This window comes from Quercus lobata, chromosome 4, assembly GCF_001633185.2.
Source record: "Quercus lobata isolate SW786 chromosome 4, ValleyOak3.0 Primary Assembly, whole genome shotgun sequence".
Lineage (NCBI taxonomy): Eukaryota > Viridiplantae > Streptophyta > Magnoliopsida > Fagales > Fagaceae > Quercus > Quercus lobata.
This window is the reverse complement of record NC_044907.1, coordinates 88,383,827-88,399,629: the sequence shown is the minus strand read 5'-3', so window position 1 is coordinate 88,399,629 and position 15,803 is coordinate 88,383,827. Positions and strand designations below refer to the sequence as shown.

Below are 15,803 nucleotides of genomic sequence, written 5' to 3'. Positions count from 1 at the left end.
CCTATAACAAATAAAAATATAATTACAAAATACATTACTCATTATTAAATTAGTTTAATTTGTAATTTTTTTTTAATAAAACAACCATAAAAATAATTATCACGCGCAACGCGTGTGTTCGCGGCTAGTAGCCATAATAGCTAAAGAGTTCCTTGGAATTGTACCATCCTGACCTAGAATAAAAAAAAGAAAAAGGAATTCAAATTATAACTGAAGATCCATATATGCTAAAACTAAAAATGGATTAATTTTTCTGCTTTCCTTAGAAGACAAAGTGAAAAAAAAAAAAAAAATGGAAAAGTGAGATAAGGGAAACTTGTTTAGATTGAGCTTCTCTTAGAGCAAAGAAGTATTCTCTAGCATAAACACAAACCCTGGTTGATTCACCAGCTACAATTTTAACCATTGCTAAAGTATCATAAACATTGCCACAAGTGGCATCAATAGTTGCATCCCTTTTTTGGATAAAAATTGGCAATAGCAAATATTTGATGCTTGGTTACAATTGTCAGAAATAATATGAAAAGGTATGAATGTAATTGTCTCAATCTAGAGAGGGCATAGGACAAAATGGACAATATCTAATACTGCTATTGGTATAGACAAAATATTGCTTGAAGTCAGAATATCAATTGGGTTTTTTAATTGTTCCATCCCAATTTGAAAATGGCTCATCAGGAACCTCTAGAAGTGCATTACTATAAAGCATCATACAAGGTCCATAACAAGCTCATTTCGTTGACCCACCAAGTACAAGTAGCAAACAGCTCATAAACTTAAGTATCAAAAAGTGTTAGGACATATGTAAATTATGTTAGGAACATATATCAAAGATAGAATTGGCTAATCCTTTGATAAAACGTACTTTACTTGTAATTGGGTAGATCTAGGATGTGTTTAATACTTCAAAGAACAAGGGTTCAAGTCTAGTATTGAAGTCAAGCAAATCTATCCAAGACACAAGTGAAGAAGGACTGTTCATTAAAACTGGATAGATTCCTGACAGATAGCTATCTATCAAGGTCTCGACAACTGCTCGACAGATAGTATCTATCGACAGGGACGGAGCCAAAACTTGGAATAGAGGGGACGGTTTTATTGTTAGCTGCATGTGGTGGTTTCGGTTTTCAGCTCTACTGCTTAGCTGACGAAGGTTTTCTTTTATTATTATTATATTTATGTGTGTGTAGAGCATGTCTTTTGTTGGTAAGGACAAAATTATTTTGTTTAAAGTTTTTTAAAAGGCTAAGTTGTTCATTTTTGGTAAAATTAGTTGATTAGTCTCAAATTTTTTTAGCTTTGCTATTGCCTATCAGTAATTTTTGTTGTTGGCCTAATATTTTGGGCTTTTATATTTTTTTAATAAAAAATTTAGATCTATAAATTTTTTTATGGACTTTAAAAGGAGGAAAATACTAGATCTACAATTTTTTTTTTTTTTTTTTTTTTTTTTTTTTTTTTTTTTTTTTTTTTTTACAAATTGTTGTTGTGATTAGTGGTTATTAGTAAGTAAAAAAGTGATGTAAGTGTTGGACCCAGATGTAAACCAGTAAGAATTTGCTATCTCAATGGTCTGTAAAAATATTGTAAAAAAGTTTGTAGTTGTAACATTTCTCTTATAATGATCAATAAAGGGGACAAAGTGTAATTTTATTGAACGAAATTGTTAAAATTAGTACCTAAATATATAGTTATATAATTATATTATTTAAAAAAAAATTTGGGGGGGGGGGGGGGACATTGCCCCCCCTAGTCCATGAATGGCTCCATCCATGTCTATCGAGGTCTAATGAATCTACATAGCTACTCGACAGATACTATCTATCGAAGTCTCGACAGCTGCTTGATAGATATTATCTATCGAGAATTACGAAATCAAAATTTTTTAGATTTGATTTTCGGCCCATACTAACATGTATGTGTAGGGTTTCTTTTCTCACAACCCTAGAAATATATAAAGCTTATTTTAAAGGTCGTTACATAAGAGAATACAAAGAGAACACATGCAAAAGGTGACCAAAGCCTTATTCGCTCTAAAAGAAGTTATTGCGTCTTTACGCCTTAGGGTTTTGTAACCAAGTGCTTCTTGATCTTCATTGTTGATAAAATGAATAACTTTGCAACCAACAATCTTCTTCAAGTTGGTGTGTTAGTCATGTATTGGGAGCCGTGCATCTTTGGTTAGTCACGTACTGGGATCTGTGCAAAAAGGGTGGCATTCATATATTAAAGAGTTCAAAGGTTCTGAAGCGGTAGAAGGTTTCTGTTGTAAGTTCATCTACGCAGATTGTAGAGTCTAGGAACAAAAGTTTTGTACTAGATCTGAAACTTCTCTTTACTATAGTGAATTGCTTTTCGGGAAGGTTTCCCTCCAGGTTTTTTTTACTGTGAAACTAGTTTGTTTTATTGGTTTTCTTGGGTCATCATATCTTGTCTTATTTATTTTTTCCGCTGCATTATTTTGACATGATATTGATGTTTGTTTTTTTTTTTAAATTTTTATTCATAATAAATCTAATTAACAACTTGGGTTTAAAACTTGTTAATTCTATCAATCGGGATCTAAATTTCCCAACAAAAAAGGTGTGTGTGTTTATGGTTAATTGCAAAAGAGATCGACAATCGTCTACACCAGTGTATAAAATGGCATTTTATAGTTCACCACCAAATTTAGAATGCAGTACTATTTCTTAGGAAGGAGCAATTAATAATAAACAACAGCATGATCTGGTGCAATTCATTCTCATTTTAAGGATAAGCAGATCACTTGCAAGATAAGAAGTAAAGTAAGCAAGGAATATGTATGGCAAACACCTCATCATTGAGAATGCCATTGAAGTGTCAATAAAAGATATCCTGGGACCTTAAAAGTGGATCTGTCAATTGTTAGATTGATAAAAAAGATAAGAAAATTGTAGAGAGTGATCCAACTTGCATAATGTTCCAACTTATGCTTATATCAAACAAAGATTCATAAAAAAATTATCCACACATGCACATGTAAGCACACACAACCCCAAAAACTAAAACTCACATTAGGTGCTTCAAGTTCATACAGAAAAGAGATTCTTATGCAAAATTGCAATCTATTTTTGTAAGAACTTATTCTTTGCTGTATTTAGAGTGCACTTATATATTTCACTTTGTTTAATCCTGTAGTTCCCACTATAATGCTAATAATATATTTATCAATTTAATAGTTTTGCACTCAGCCAAAAGAGGTGGTGAAGTGAATTTTTCTGTTTCCTTCTAATCTATCTTAATTTGAATTAACAAGGTTTAAAATCTTTGTAAAGAATCAAATATGCAACTATATAAAATCAATATTTCAAGGATTCCAGTCTTTAAGTACTTACAAGTGAGCAACTTCTGTTGTCTTCTTCTTCCCAAACACATAGCTCGCCAGAACATCCTCCATTCCTCCATCACAGCATTCACATTACAAATATTCATAATTGTAGGGGCCACTACAATTTAACTCCCTATGACCACTTTAAAAATGGGTTTGCAAGGTGAGATGTTAAATGCCATAAAAGACCTAAGAGTGTCTTTTTTTATCACTAATTGGTTTTGAGGCAGAGTGACATGGTTCACGGTCCAATAAACGATATTAGAGCCAACATCATAAATTTGAGTTGTGGGACCATCATCATGGGGGATTGTTGAGAGAAACCACAATTCCGCTCCTAATGACTACTCTAAAAACAGACCCATGAGATGTAGTGTCAAATACCAAATTAAGATTAAAGAAATTAACCTTCAAGTTTAAAGCAATTAAGCTTCATTTTACGAAGAGTTATCAAATTTACAACAAAAACCCAGATTTTTCTATGTTTAGTTTTCATGAAGCAAAAATTGAATTTTTAGTATAAAACCCAAATGGCCAACCACTACTGATACTCTGTTTTGTTAGGTAGGACAAAGAATATGAATATAGAGTAATTTTTATCATATGGGAAACTTCAAAAATTAACGATTCCACTTAATTAGACTCCAAAAACTTCATTGCCTATTTGAAATTCTTCTTCACTACCATTAAATTATCTTATATATAACAATTCTCAAAAAATAAAAAAATAAAAAACTTAAACATAAACATGCACACAAATACATAGGAAGTGAAAGAGGGAAAATGGGTACCAGAAAGAGGAGAATCTCGTGGGATATGATTTTCAGAAGTAGTGAACTCCATTTGACGGCTTCATGAAATTACAAACAATTGTGAACCAAAAAAAAAAAAAATCTAAGCGACAATCTATTTGAGAAAATATAAGGGAAAAAAAAGCGTTGTAAATCCATAACACTTGAAATAAATAACACCACAATCCCCAATATCCCACATCGATAAAATACAAATAAATTATTTTATTTATAAATTTTTGCGATAACCTAACTTAGTGCCGAGCTTAGTAATGTAAGCTTATAACCAAGTTGGGGCATTAAAGTGGTTGGATATATGTTAGGATTGCTTAGGTGGGATGTGGTGTTAATATGTTGATTTGTCCATTATGTGGAGTCAATATTTAGCATGCCCCTTGCCCTTGGGTTAAAGGGCACCCCCACCCACAATGGATGGGTAGCTAACACATCTCAAATTGAATGGTTAAGGATTGGGGTATCCCCACAAATCAACACACAACAACCCCTCCCAGCATGCTATCTAGTTCTTCTCCATACAAACAACCACTTTTTACTCCTTTATTTTAAAATAAATATTGTCAATCATGGTAATATTTATTTTTCAATTACCTTTATCAATCTTATACCTTTCCTTAAAGAACTCATAAGGTAGGGCATCTATAAAACTTAACTAATTAAGTTTTATTTCTGTATTGATAAAAAAAAATCATAATACTTGGTAGTTGGTACCATACAGGCACTCTTATATATTTTGGCATAGACTACATGTTTACTTGGAAGTTCATCTAAGCCAAGTTTCCAACGATTGGCAATTATCATTTCTCTGGTAATACAGATTCCAGAGGTTTTTGTTTATTTATGGGAACACAAAATCTTGTTGACAATGAAAGTAACATGGAATATTATTGCGGGACAGTAAATTCAGGCTGTGTATCATAACAAATCCTTTTTTAGCTAAACAATAGCACAAGTTCAATGTTTCAAGATATAAGTTTCTCGCATGTACGTAGGAATTGTAATTCAGTTGCTCATTCATTAGCAAGAAGAGCAATTCTTTCGCCCCATTTTTTAGTTTGGATGGAGGATGTTTCACCAGATGTTGAACCGGTATTTCAGGCTGATTTAAGGAGCCTACCTTAATAAAAGTCCCTGAACTCTTTCTCAAAAAAAAAAAAAAAAAAAAAAGTCCGATGGCCTATTTTACTATAGCTTCCTACATGCTGTAAGACGTATATTCTGACGTAAGTTGGTACTCGAGTCAATTTCAACAAATCCTTTTTTTTTTTTTTTTTTTTTCCAAGTTTTGGTGAGCAACATTATTGATCTAGTACTGTGTAATCTTTAATGTATTTAAATAATATTAATTATGATCAATACAATTTAAAGGATAATTACAAATGACTTAATTATGAATGAAATACTTGTCTTGAAGTATATAAATTTCCTTGATGAATTAATTTTTGTATACGCAAAAATAATATATATAATAAATCATATTTAAGATATGTTTTAGACATAGAATTCATATATGTGTGTGCTATTTTGTGAACTAAAAAATTTATTGATATAATTATATTGGATCTCTGAAAAAAATTTATTCCTTTGCCACTGAGTGATACAATGAAGGCATTGCAGCCCAAATCGTCTCCAAGGAGACATGGAACCAAATTTGGAAGGTTAAATTTCCCTAGAAAATCCAAACCTTTATGTGGAACATTTTCCATGATGCTTTCCCAATTAGAACAATTCTCTGTCAAAGAGGACTACAGATCCCAAGCCTTAGTCCTTTTTGCCATGAGGGGGAGGAAATTATATCACATTTCTTTCTGTACTGCAACTTTGCTAAGGCAGTATGGCTAAGATCAGAATTATCCATAAATGCTTCTGAGTTTCAGCAACAACCTCTAAAACAATGGCTGCAAAATTGCATTCTGTCCAAGCAGATAATGATTGAGGACAAGATGCACTTCATGCAACTGGTCTTTACAACTCTGTGGACCCTCTGGCTCCACCAATTCCAACTAATCCATGAAGGGAAATAGCCAAGCCCAATTGAAGCCTAACTAACCTCAAAAAATTTGATATGCAGGAACCAAATAGCATATGTAACAGGACAAGGGGAAAAACCAAATAGGCCCACCAACACATAAGGGTGCAGGCCTATGACACCACTAAAACCTGGTCCACATTTATAGCCAAGCAGATTGACATACAAAATGCAGTCATGAAAGCTACACAGTTGGGGGTTCACAAGCATTATCATCCTCACTAATCAGTGAAGGAAGAGAACAGAGGTGGAAGCAAAACAAGGAATTCCATTGGTATAGCAGGGCACCGTTTGCAGACATCCAACACTTAAGCCTGCAAGGAATCAAGCTCATAGTCCAAGCTGTTCCTGGCCTCATTTCGCAGGGAATTACCTCAAGATCAAGATGTGCATCAAGTCTCCCATACATTGTCTCTGGTTGGACCAAATCTTTTGCAATAGCCGTATTAGCCAAAGACTTCCTGTGTTTTGTACCTTCCGGACCTGGAATTAAAAAAAAAAAGAAAAAGAAAACTAAAAGGAATTCAATTCAGAACTAAGGATACATATATGTTAAAAGTGAAAATGGATTACTTTGGAAGCTTCATTAATCAAAATTAGTAGGTGACATCCCAAAAGTAACAACTGCATAGTTTTCTGCTTTCCTTAGCAGATATAGTTAAAAAAATAAATGGAACTTTGAGAAAAGGGCACCTCGTTTGGATCAAGCAACTCTTCTAGCAAAGAAGTATTCTCTAAAGCATCATTCTGAATATCCATTGCATAAAAACAACCCTGGCTAATTCATCAGCAAGCATATTGACCATTACTAAAGTGTCATAACCAGTGCCACAAGTGGCATCAATCACTGTATCCCTTTCTGGACAACATGTTTCCTAACCCTGGTAAAAATAGTCAATACAACTATTTGATGCCTGAAATAATAGGCAGGAACGTAAATGTCTCAATCTATTGATGGAATTGGACAAAAAAATGCCTTAACAGGAGACTGTAGAAGGTCATTCCAATATAGCATTAAACAAGGTCCATAAAACAAACTCATTTCGTTGACCCACCAAGCAAAAGTAGCATTCAGCTCATGAACTTAAGTACCAAGATGAGTGTGTGTGTGTGTTTATGGTTAATTATGAAAGAGTTTGGCAATCATCTGCACCAATGTATAAAAAGGTCTTTTAAAGATCACCACCAAATCTTAGATTGTGATACAATTTCCTAGAAAGGAGCAGTTAATCATAAATGGCAGCATGATCTGGTGCAATTCATTCTGTTTAAGGATGAACAGATCACTTGCAAGATAGGAAGTGCAGTAAGCATGAAATATGTATGGCAAGCATGTTATCATTGCGTATGCCATTGAAGTGTCAATAAAAGACTTCTTGGGACCTTAAATCAATTGCGGATTGATCAAAAAGATAAGAAAATTATAGTGAGTAATCCAACATGCCTAGTGTTCCAATTTGTGCTCATATCAAACAAAGATTTGTAAAAACTTTATCCACACGTGCACATGCAAGTACACAAAACCCCAAAAACTAAAACTTGCATCAGGTGCTTCAATTTCACTCACAGAAAAATTCTTATATATTGATCTAGGAACTTATTCTCTGCTTTAGAGTGCGTTTTCATATTTTACTTTGTTTTCTTCTATTGTTCCCACTATATAATGCCAAAAGACGTTGTGAGGCGAATTTTACTGTTGCCTTCTAATCCAAACTAGCAAAGATTAAAATATTTGTAAAGAATCAAAATAGCAAACCAAATAAAGAACGATATAAAAAATCAATATTTCACGGAATCCGGTATTTAAGTGCTTACAAGTAAGCAAATTATGTTGTCTTCTTCTTCCCAAAGACATATCTCATCAGAACATCCTCCATTCCTACATCACAGCATTGACATTACAAATATTCAAAACATACATATATACCTATATACATACATTCGAAGAAATCAGAAGAACTAGAGTGAACTGATTCATCAAATTCTTCGCCTAGACTTAGCACATGTACTGTAGATGGGGAAGAAGCAAAAATTAGAATAGTTACTTCATACTTACACAATTACATTTGGATTAAATTAAATCGAATCTAATCTAATCACATACATACCTGCAAATAACAAATTAAGTTTATAGAAATTAACCTACAAGTTTAAAGCAATTAAGCTTCAGTTTAATGAAAAGGTATCAAATTTACAACAAAACCCAGATTTTTTTAAGTATAGTTTCACAAAGAAATCCATCAGCATAGAAGCAAATATTGAATTTTAGCATAAAACCCAAATGGCCAACCTCTACTAGTACTCTGTTTTGTTATGTAGGACAAAGAAAAAGAAAATAATTTTTATCATATGGGACACTTCAAAATTTAAAGCTTCCACTTAATTGGACTCCAAAAACTTCATTGCCTATTTGAAATTCTTCTTCACTACCATTAAATTATCTTATACATAACAATTCTCAAAAAAAAAAAAAAAAAAAAAAAAATCTTATACTACACGCACACAAATATATAGGAAGTGAAAGAGGGAAAAGGGGTACTAGAAAGAGGAGAATCTCATGGGATATGATTTTCAGAAGTAGTGAAGTCCATTTGGATCATTGGGCTTCACAAAATTACAAACAAATGTGAACAAAAAAAAAAAACCTAAGCAACAACCTGTTAGAGAAAATAGAGGGGGGAAAAAAGGCATTGTAAATCCATAACACTCGAAATAAATAACACCACAATTGTCAATATCCCACATTGATAAAATACAAATAAATTATTTTATTTATAAAGTGTTACAATAACCTAACTTAGTGCCGAGCTTAGTAACGTAAGCTTGTAACCAAGTTGGGGCATTAAAGTGGTTGAATGTATGTTTGGATTGCCTAGATGAGATGTGGTATTAATATGTTGATTTGTCCACTATATGTGGATTCAATATTCAGTATGCCCCTTGCCCTTGGGTTAAAGGGCACCCCCACCCACAATGGATGGGTAGCCCATACATCTCAAATTGAATGGTTAAGCATGGGGGGCATCCCCACAAATCAACACACAACAACCCCTCCCAGCATGCTATCTAGCTCTTCTCCATACAAACAACCACTTTTTGCTCCCTTTTAAAAAAAAAAAAATTGTCAATCTTCGTAAATTTTTTTTTTTCAATTACCTTTATCAATCTTATACCTTTCCTCGCTTGGCCCATTGGATAAAAAAATTTAAAGAACTCATAAGGTAGAGGGCATCTAAAAAAGTTTACTAATTAAATTTTATTTCTGTATTGAAAACAAAATCATAATACTTGGTATCATACAGGCACTCTTATTGTTTGGCACAGACTACTTGGAACTTGGAAATTCATCTGAGCCAAGTTTTCAACGATGACAAATCGCTAAGGCAATTATCATTACTGTGGCAATACAAATTCTATAGGTTTTTCTTTATTTATGAGAACACAAAATCTTTTTGACTATGAAAGTAACATGGATTGTTATTGCGGGACAATAATTTCAGGCTGTGTACCATAACACAAGTTTTATTTTTTTAGCTAGACAATATATAGCATAAATAATAGCACAAGTTGAATGTTCCAGTTGAATCTTTTACTGGGTTGAGTCCAATGGCCTCTTTTACTATAGCTTCCTACATGCTGTAAGAAGTATATTCTAACGTAAGTGTGGTACTCGAGTCAATTTCAACAAATCTTTTTTTTTTTTTTTTTTTCCAAATTTTGATGAACAACAAGCTCGGTACCATTATTGATCAAGTACTGTGTAATCTTTAATGTATTTAATGAAAAACCTTGATTTAAAATATTTGAATAATATTAATTGTAATTAATACAATTTAAAGGATAATTACAAATGACTTAATGAATGAAATACTTGTCTTGAAGTATATAAATTTTCTTGATAAATTAATTTTTGTATATGCAAAAATAATATATATAATAAATCCTATTAAAGATGTGTTTAAGAAATAGAATTCATATTTGTGTGTGCTATTTTGTGAATTATAAAAATTTATTGATATAATTATATTGGACCTTTGAAAAAAATTTATGTCTTTGCCACTGAGTGACAAAGTTACTATCATTCATTGAGATTAAAAAAAAAGGAAAAAAAGGAAAAAAAAGCTACTATTATGAATTGTGTAGTAAATTTTCCATACTAAAAGCAAAATTGTGTAGTAAATTTTCCATAAATCAATGTTTTTTTTTGGTTGAGAAACTATGATTCTAACACTACAGGGGAAGGGGAAAACTATGTAAACTGTAAAGCCTTTAAAGCAATTATATAACCTCAAAAAGCACTACAGAAGTGCCTAACTCTTGTAGTGATAGATGTGGATACGAAGTACCACATCGGTAGTGTTTGAGTCAAAATCAATGTGTGTTTGTTCTTCACAAATTTGGCCAAAATATGCACTTGGTATTGATAATGCGATGAACAACAAGGTAAAAGACTTAGGCGATAAATCTAAATCTATTTACTTCAAGAAACTCTAGTATTGCTAAATATGTGTACATCCATGTTTTGGGACTAGTAGTTATTTTTATTTAATCAACAATAAGCATAAATATGAAGTTGGAGACTCAAAATATAAGCAAATGCCAAAGATTTTACCTATTTTGTTCAAAAAATATTATGAATTGATGTGAAACTAAATGTAATAGTGTTGTTGTAACCTCATATTAATCAAATTTATGTAGGTTTTTGTTAGCTCGACTGATAAAGTTTTTGTTATTGAATAAGAGATCTGAAATTTAAACTCTGCCTACACTTAAAAACCATCTGGTATCTGAAATTCAAGGCTTTAGGATAACTCTACTATAGAATTCTTTCCATCCATCGTGAAATGAGTAAATTGAATTTTACCCTATCATCAACATTTAAAAAAATGTTGAGTACCATAATTTTATTATTTAATTTAAATATTGATAACATGATAAAATACAATAACTCATTTCAAAAGAATGAGTAGAATTTTAGAAACTTCACAGTCAAGTTCTTTAAAACTCTAGAGGATCATAATTTGGTAAAGCTTTACAAGGTCCTAATCATTGGTAGAAGTTTTTCCAGGATCAAAGAATGAAGGGTCTTGATGATAGCATTGCACAAAGGGTGTACATTGTACATGTTTTGATTTGCTTCAAATAAATGATAGATGGTTGATGCAATAACCTAAACTACTTGGATTTGTGCCTGTGGATGATTTCTCTGATAATGTACATTGGATTGTGTACCGTGAAAAGATGCGTGTGACGAAAATATATATGTAGAGGAAAAAATTATAAAAATCATGGCTAGGGATGTGGCTGAGTAAACTAGTGCTCTAAAGGCTCACTAATATACTGTAAACAAAAATTTGGACCTCTTTTCAGTTGAGATACTTTTTGCATTTATAGAGATATTTATTTTGCTTATTTTTAAGGCTATGAGGTCAAGAATTGGGTGGAATTACTAGAGTGTTGATTGGCTAGGTGAGACTCACTTATTGTATTTTTTTTTTTGATTTTTTCTTAATTTTACTTATTTTTTATGAGAAAATTCACTCTTTCTAGCAAATTCAGACTCTCTCATGATTGTGTTTTAATTTTCCATCATTCAAACCCTAATTCATTAATTTAAATAACTGCGTCATTTGATAATATAAATGCAAAAATTTTAAAATTAATAAAAATATAATATTATTGATATGGAGTTTTTTATTGCTTGCAGGTCTACCATAATTAAAATTTTGAAACAATAGGATCTTAATTATATCTTTCAATTAAAATATCTATTAATCATTTTGTGGACCAATAAAAATAAACATAGGATAATCCTATGTACGCATTTGTATAATATATATGATCATGGATCAACCAATCACATTTAAGCATTCATAAAACAATTATTACGGCAATGTTTCAATATTGAAAAAGACCAATTTATTCTTTATTTTTCTATGACCGCTTAGAATATGAATTTTAGGATCAGAGACATTTACTACATATTTTCACTTCCATAAAATTTCCTCATTACGACTTGTGCTAAGAAAGGGTAGAAAAATATGGTATTAACAGTTGTAACCCTATGAAACCAACCACAAATCAAGTGAACTCGTTAGAGAACTACGAAGTTGGAGGAACAGATTGAAACCCATCTGAGTGAGTTTTATAAAAACTACAACATAGTGGTTGTGAGAGAAAGAGAGAGTATTTTTATGAAACCAACCACAAATCAAGTGAACTCGTTAGAGAACTATGAAGTTGGAGGAACAGATTGAAACCCATCTGAGTGAGTTTTATAAAAACTACAACATAGTGGTTGTGAGAGAAAGAGAGAGTATTTTTTACTCTCGAATAGGCACCTTTGTATCCAATATGGGGTTCGTATAGGAGAATCTTGAGGCTCAAAAGCCTTTGGGTACTAAAGTTTGAATTTCAAAATGGACAAAATTTAGTTACAAAATTGGTCGTATCTTAACCTTACTCAATAAAATAAATATTAATTCATATTTTGAAAATCCAATCGTTGAATTTGCATGTTCTTTACAATTTTAATACACATGTCAAATTTTGTGTCATACTCAATAAAATAAATATTACCACATATTTTGAAAATCCAACCGTTGAATTGCATGTTTTTTATGCTCTTAATACATATGTCAAATTTTGTGTTAATCAGATTTTATTTACTATATGATTTATAAGCTTATATTTTATGCATAATTTTAAACTACAAAAACATGCAATTTAAGCGATTTATTGATGACATAGTTATTGATCTTTAATTTTCTAGAAATTTTGCAAATATGGAGGATATAAGAAGAATATGTAATTCAATTGTTGATTTGTCAAAATTCATATCCAATAAAAAGATATTGAGTAAGGTTATAATTTTAGGCTACAATCAATTTTGTAGCTAAACTTTGTCATTTGAAAATTAAGCTGACATTATAAATTTACTCACCGGAGAGTGATTAGTGATGTTCATGATGCCTGAACGTTATCAAAAATGATTTCTATTGTTTTTTTGTATTTGATGGGATATCTGGCTGGTGGCCTAGGGAATTAATTCACTAGTTGTCTTTGTCTATATAAGTTAATTGCTACATGGAGAGAAGTTAAGCTGAAGCAGGATGAATGGTTTAAGTGGATAATATACACTTGGTTATGCAATGAACAACAAGGTACAAGACTTGGATGATAAATCAAACTTTTATTTATTCCAAGAAACTCCGGTATTGCTAAAAATGTGTCCATCCATGTTCTGATTTTTATAGAAACATCAATAAACATAAATATGCCCTTCAGAAAGGGAAAAAAATGGTAAGCTTAACCATACGAAGGATATTTCAAATTTATTACATGAGTAGTGAGACTTACAAACTCATATATATATATATATATATATATAAACATTTATTTATTATGTTGTTGAAGTGACACAATTTACATTTATTGTCATATTTTTAAAAGTTTTATTATAAAATTGGTAGTAGATTTTTACCATTTTCTCATATAAAATTTGTGTCACCAAAGGTTTGAAGCAATTTAATATTTATGATTATGCGGCTTAAGGTAAACCGGTAGACCCTCAGCTGGATTAGGTGCTGGCTTGTAATTAATCTTTTCATCTGGAATTACTTTCTCCCACTTGAATCTTGTCACCACATTATGTATAAACACTAGAATTTTTAATCGAGCGTACTCCCTCCCAGGGCAGATCCGTGGTCCTCCTCCAAATGGCACAAAAGTATAAGGTGCTGGGCCATTCCCTTCAAATCTTAAAGGATCAAATTTCCCAGGATCTGGAAAGTATTCGGGGTTTTTGTGTGTGGAATATGGAGACCATAATATCTGTTAAAATATGGATTTAGAATTCTAAGAATCACCATTAAAACATAGTGAAGATGTACATTTTGGCTAATGTGATGATAAGTGTCACATACCTTCCACCCTTTAGGAATAGTAAAGCCTGCGTAAGTGCAGTCATCTATAGCCTTTCTAAATGTTCCTGCTATAGGCGGTGTTAGTCTCAGGGTCTCACAAGCCACATTCCAAGAGTACTTCATCTTCTTAATGTCATCCCAATTCAACAAATCATTCGGACCTTTGGATCTTGCAATCTCCATTTGCTCTGTTAAATAATATTTCAAAATCACATTTATAAAATATGTCATATGTGTGAAGAGCTACATATAGCATACTAAGTTTAAAATGAAAGAAGCATTACATAATATTCATTTAATGGAAAGAAGCCATAATCCCATAGCATGCTGAGAAGAAATACCTTTGAAGACCTCACTATAAACATGAGGATACTCTGCCAGATACTTCATCACGAATGTGATAGTAGTAGTAGTGGTTTCATGGCCGCCAATAATTAAGGCCATAATGTTGGTAGCAATCAACATATCATCGATAAATCTACCGTTCTCATTTAATGCGAGGAGCGTGTTAGTTAAAAAGTCACGAGAAACTTTCTCTGTATTCTCTGATAGCTCCTTCTTCCTCTGTTTGATGACTTGCAAAAACTCCTGGCGAATAACATGGCCTGCTTTTATGGCACGGTTGTATGCTGTGCCTGGGATATTTACAGGCACACACAGAAAACCATTTATGATAGGGGCAAAGATATCAGAAAGCCTTGCCACATGGTTGGGATCTGTGACACTCAAAAACAACCTACAAGCCAAAGAAAATGTATACTTCATGGTGAGTGGAAAAACCTTCACTTGTTTGTTAGGAGACCAATCTGCCTCCAAGTGTTCCTTTGTCATGGAGTCCATGATAGGTATGAAGTATTGAAGCGCTTCTGGCTTGAGATATTGAACTATGGCTCTCCTTACTTTAATAGAATCTTCGGGGACAAAGTTTTCAATGGATTCAGGGGAAAGCGCAACATGATCCACGGAATGTGGCCACCAAGTGACGACACATTTTTTCTCATTTGAGAATAGAAACTTGTGTCCTGAAGCACCACAACACACAACCATGTTCTCCCCAAACATTGAGGTTTTGAAGAGATCCAGAGAGTATTTTCTCATTCTGTCCTTAATGAACATCTCTGGAGTTCCCTTTTGCCCTATCCCGGCAAATTCCAATGTTTCCCCAATGATAGGCCATCCTTTTTTACCTGGTGGCAACTTGGCAGGAGTCGATTTTCGTTTATATATGAGGAAGATGAGAGAGAATGAAATACTAAAGACTACAAGGTGAAGCATGATTTGGGAGAAATCCATAATAACTCCCAAAATTATACCAATGAGTGAGACCATCTATGAAAAGGTGATGTTTTCTATTACAAGATTGCAAACCTTGGCAGTGTATTTATACTGAGATTGCACCATTAGTTTTCCCTTATAACTACAAGCCAAGACGCAAAATGGCTATAAATTATTTCCCATGTGAGAATAGTTCGCTTAAATTTGGGACCTAGCTATATATTTGCCAAGGGGGGCCATGCCACCCCCCCTAACCTCAATAATATTTAATAAATTGTATGCATTTTTTTAATCAAAATTAAAAGCTTTAAGAATTTGGCGTCCAAAAAAAATTGCTCCCCCCACCCCCCCCCCTCACAGAAATCGAAAGTATAATATCTATTTAGTATGAGCTATAAATATTGTTGAAGGAGTTT

At 32.5% G+C, this 15,803-nt stretch overlaps 1 protein-coding gene across 1 annotated transcript; it reads right to left on the bottom strand.

Moving 5' to 3' along the window:
* Window positions 1-13,612: 13,612 nt before the first annotated feature.
* Window positions 13,613-15,448, bottom strand: LOC115987874 (beta-amyrin 28-monooxygenase-like). The gene is made up of 3 exons (XM_031111481.1): window positions 14,454-15,448; window positions 14,113-14,300; window positions 13,613-14,020 (listed from the first exon to the last, which is right to left on the bottom strand). The coding sequence occupies exons 1-3, from the start codon at window positions 15,439-15,441 to the stop codon at window positions 13,715-13,717; spliced, it is 1,482 nt and encodes a 493-aa protein (XP_030967341.1). The 5' UTR covers window positions 15,442-15,448; the 3' UTR covers window positions 13,613-13,714.
* Window positions 15,449-15,803: the final 355 nt, after the last annotated feature.

Bases quoted from the DNA above. Each gene is read 5' to 3' on its own strand.
- LOC115987874 (XM_031111481.1), bottom strand. From the start codon at position 15,441: ATGGTCTCACTCATTGGTATAATTTTGGGAGTTATTATGGATTTCTCC. The intron at 14,301-14,453 runs GTATTTCTTCTC...ATTATTTAACAG, and splicing joins TTATAGTGAGGTCTTCAAAG to AGCAAATGGAGATTGCAAGA. The intron at 14,021-14,112 runs GTATGTGACACT...ATATTTTAACAG, and splicing joins CTATTCCTAAAGGGTGGAAG to ATATTATGGTCTCCATATTC.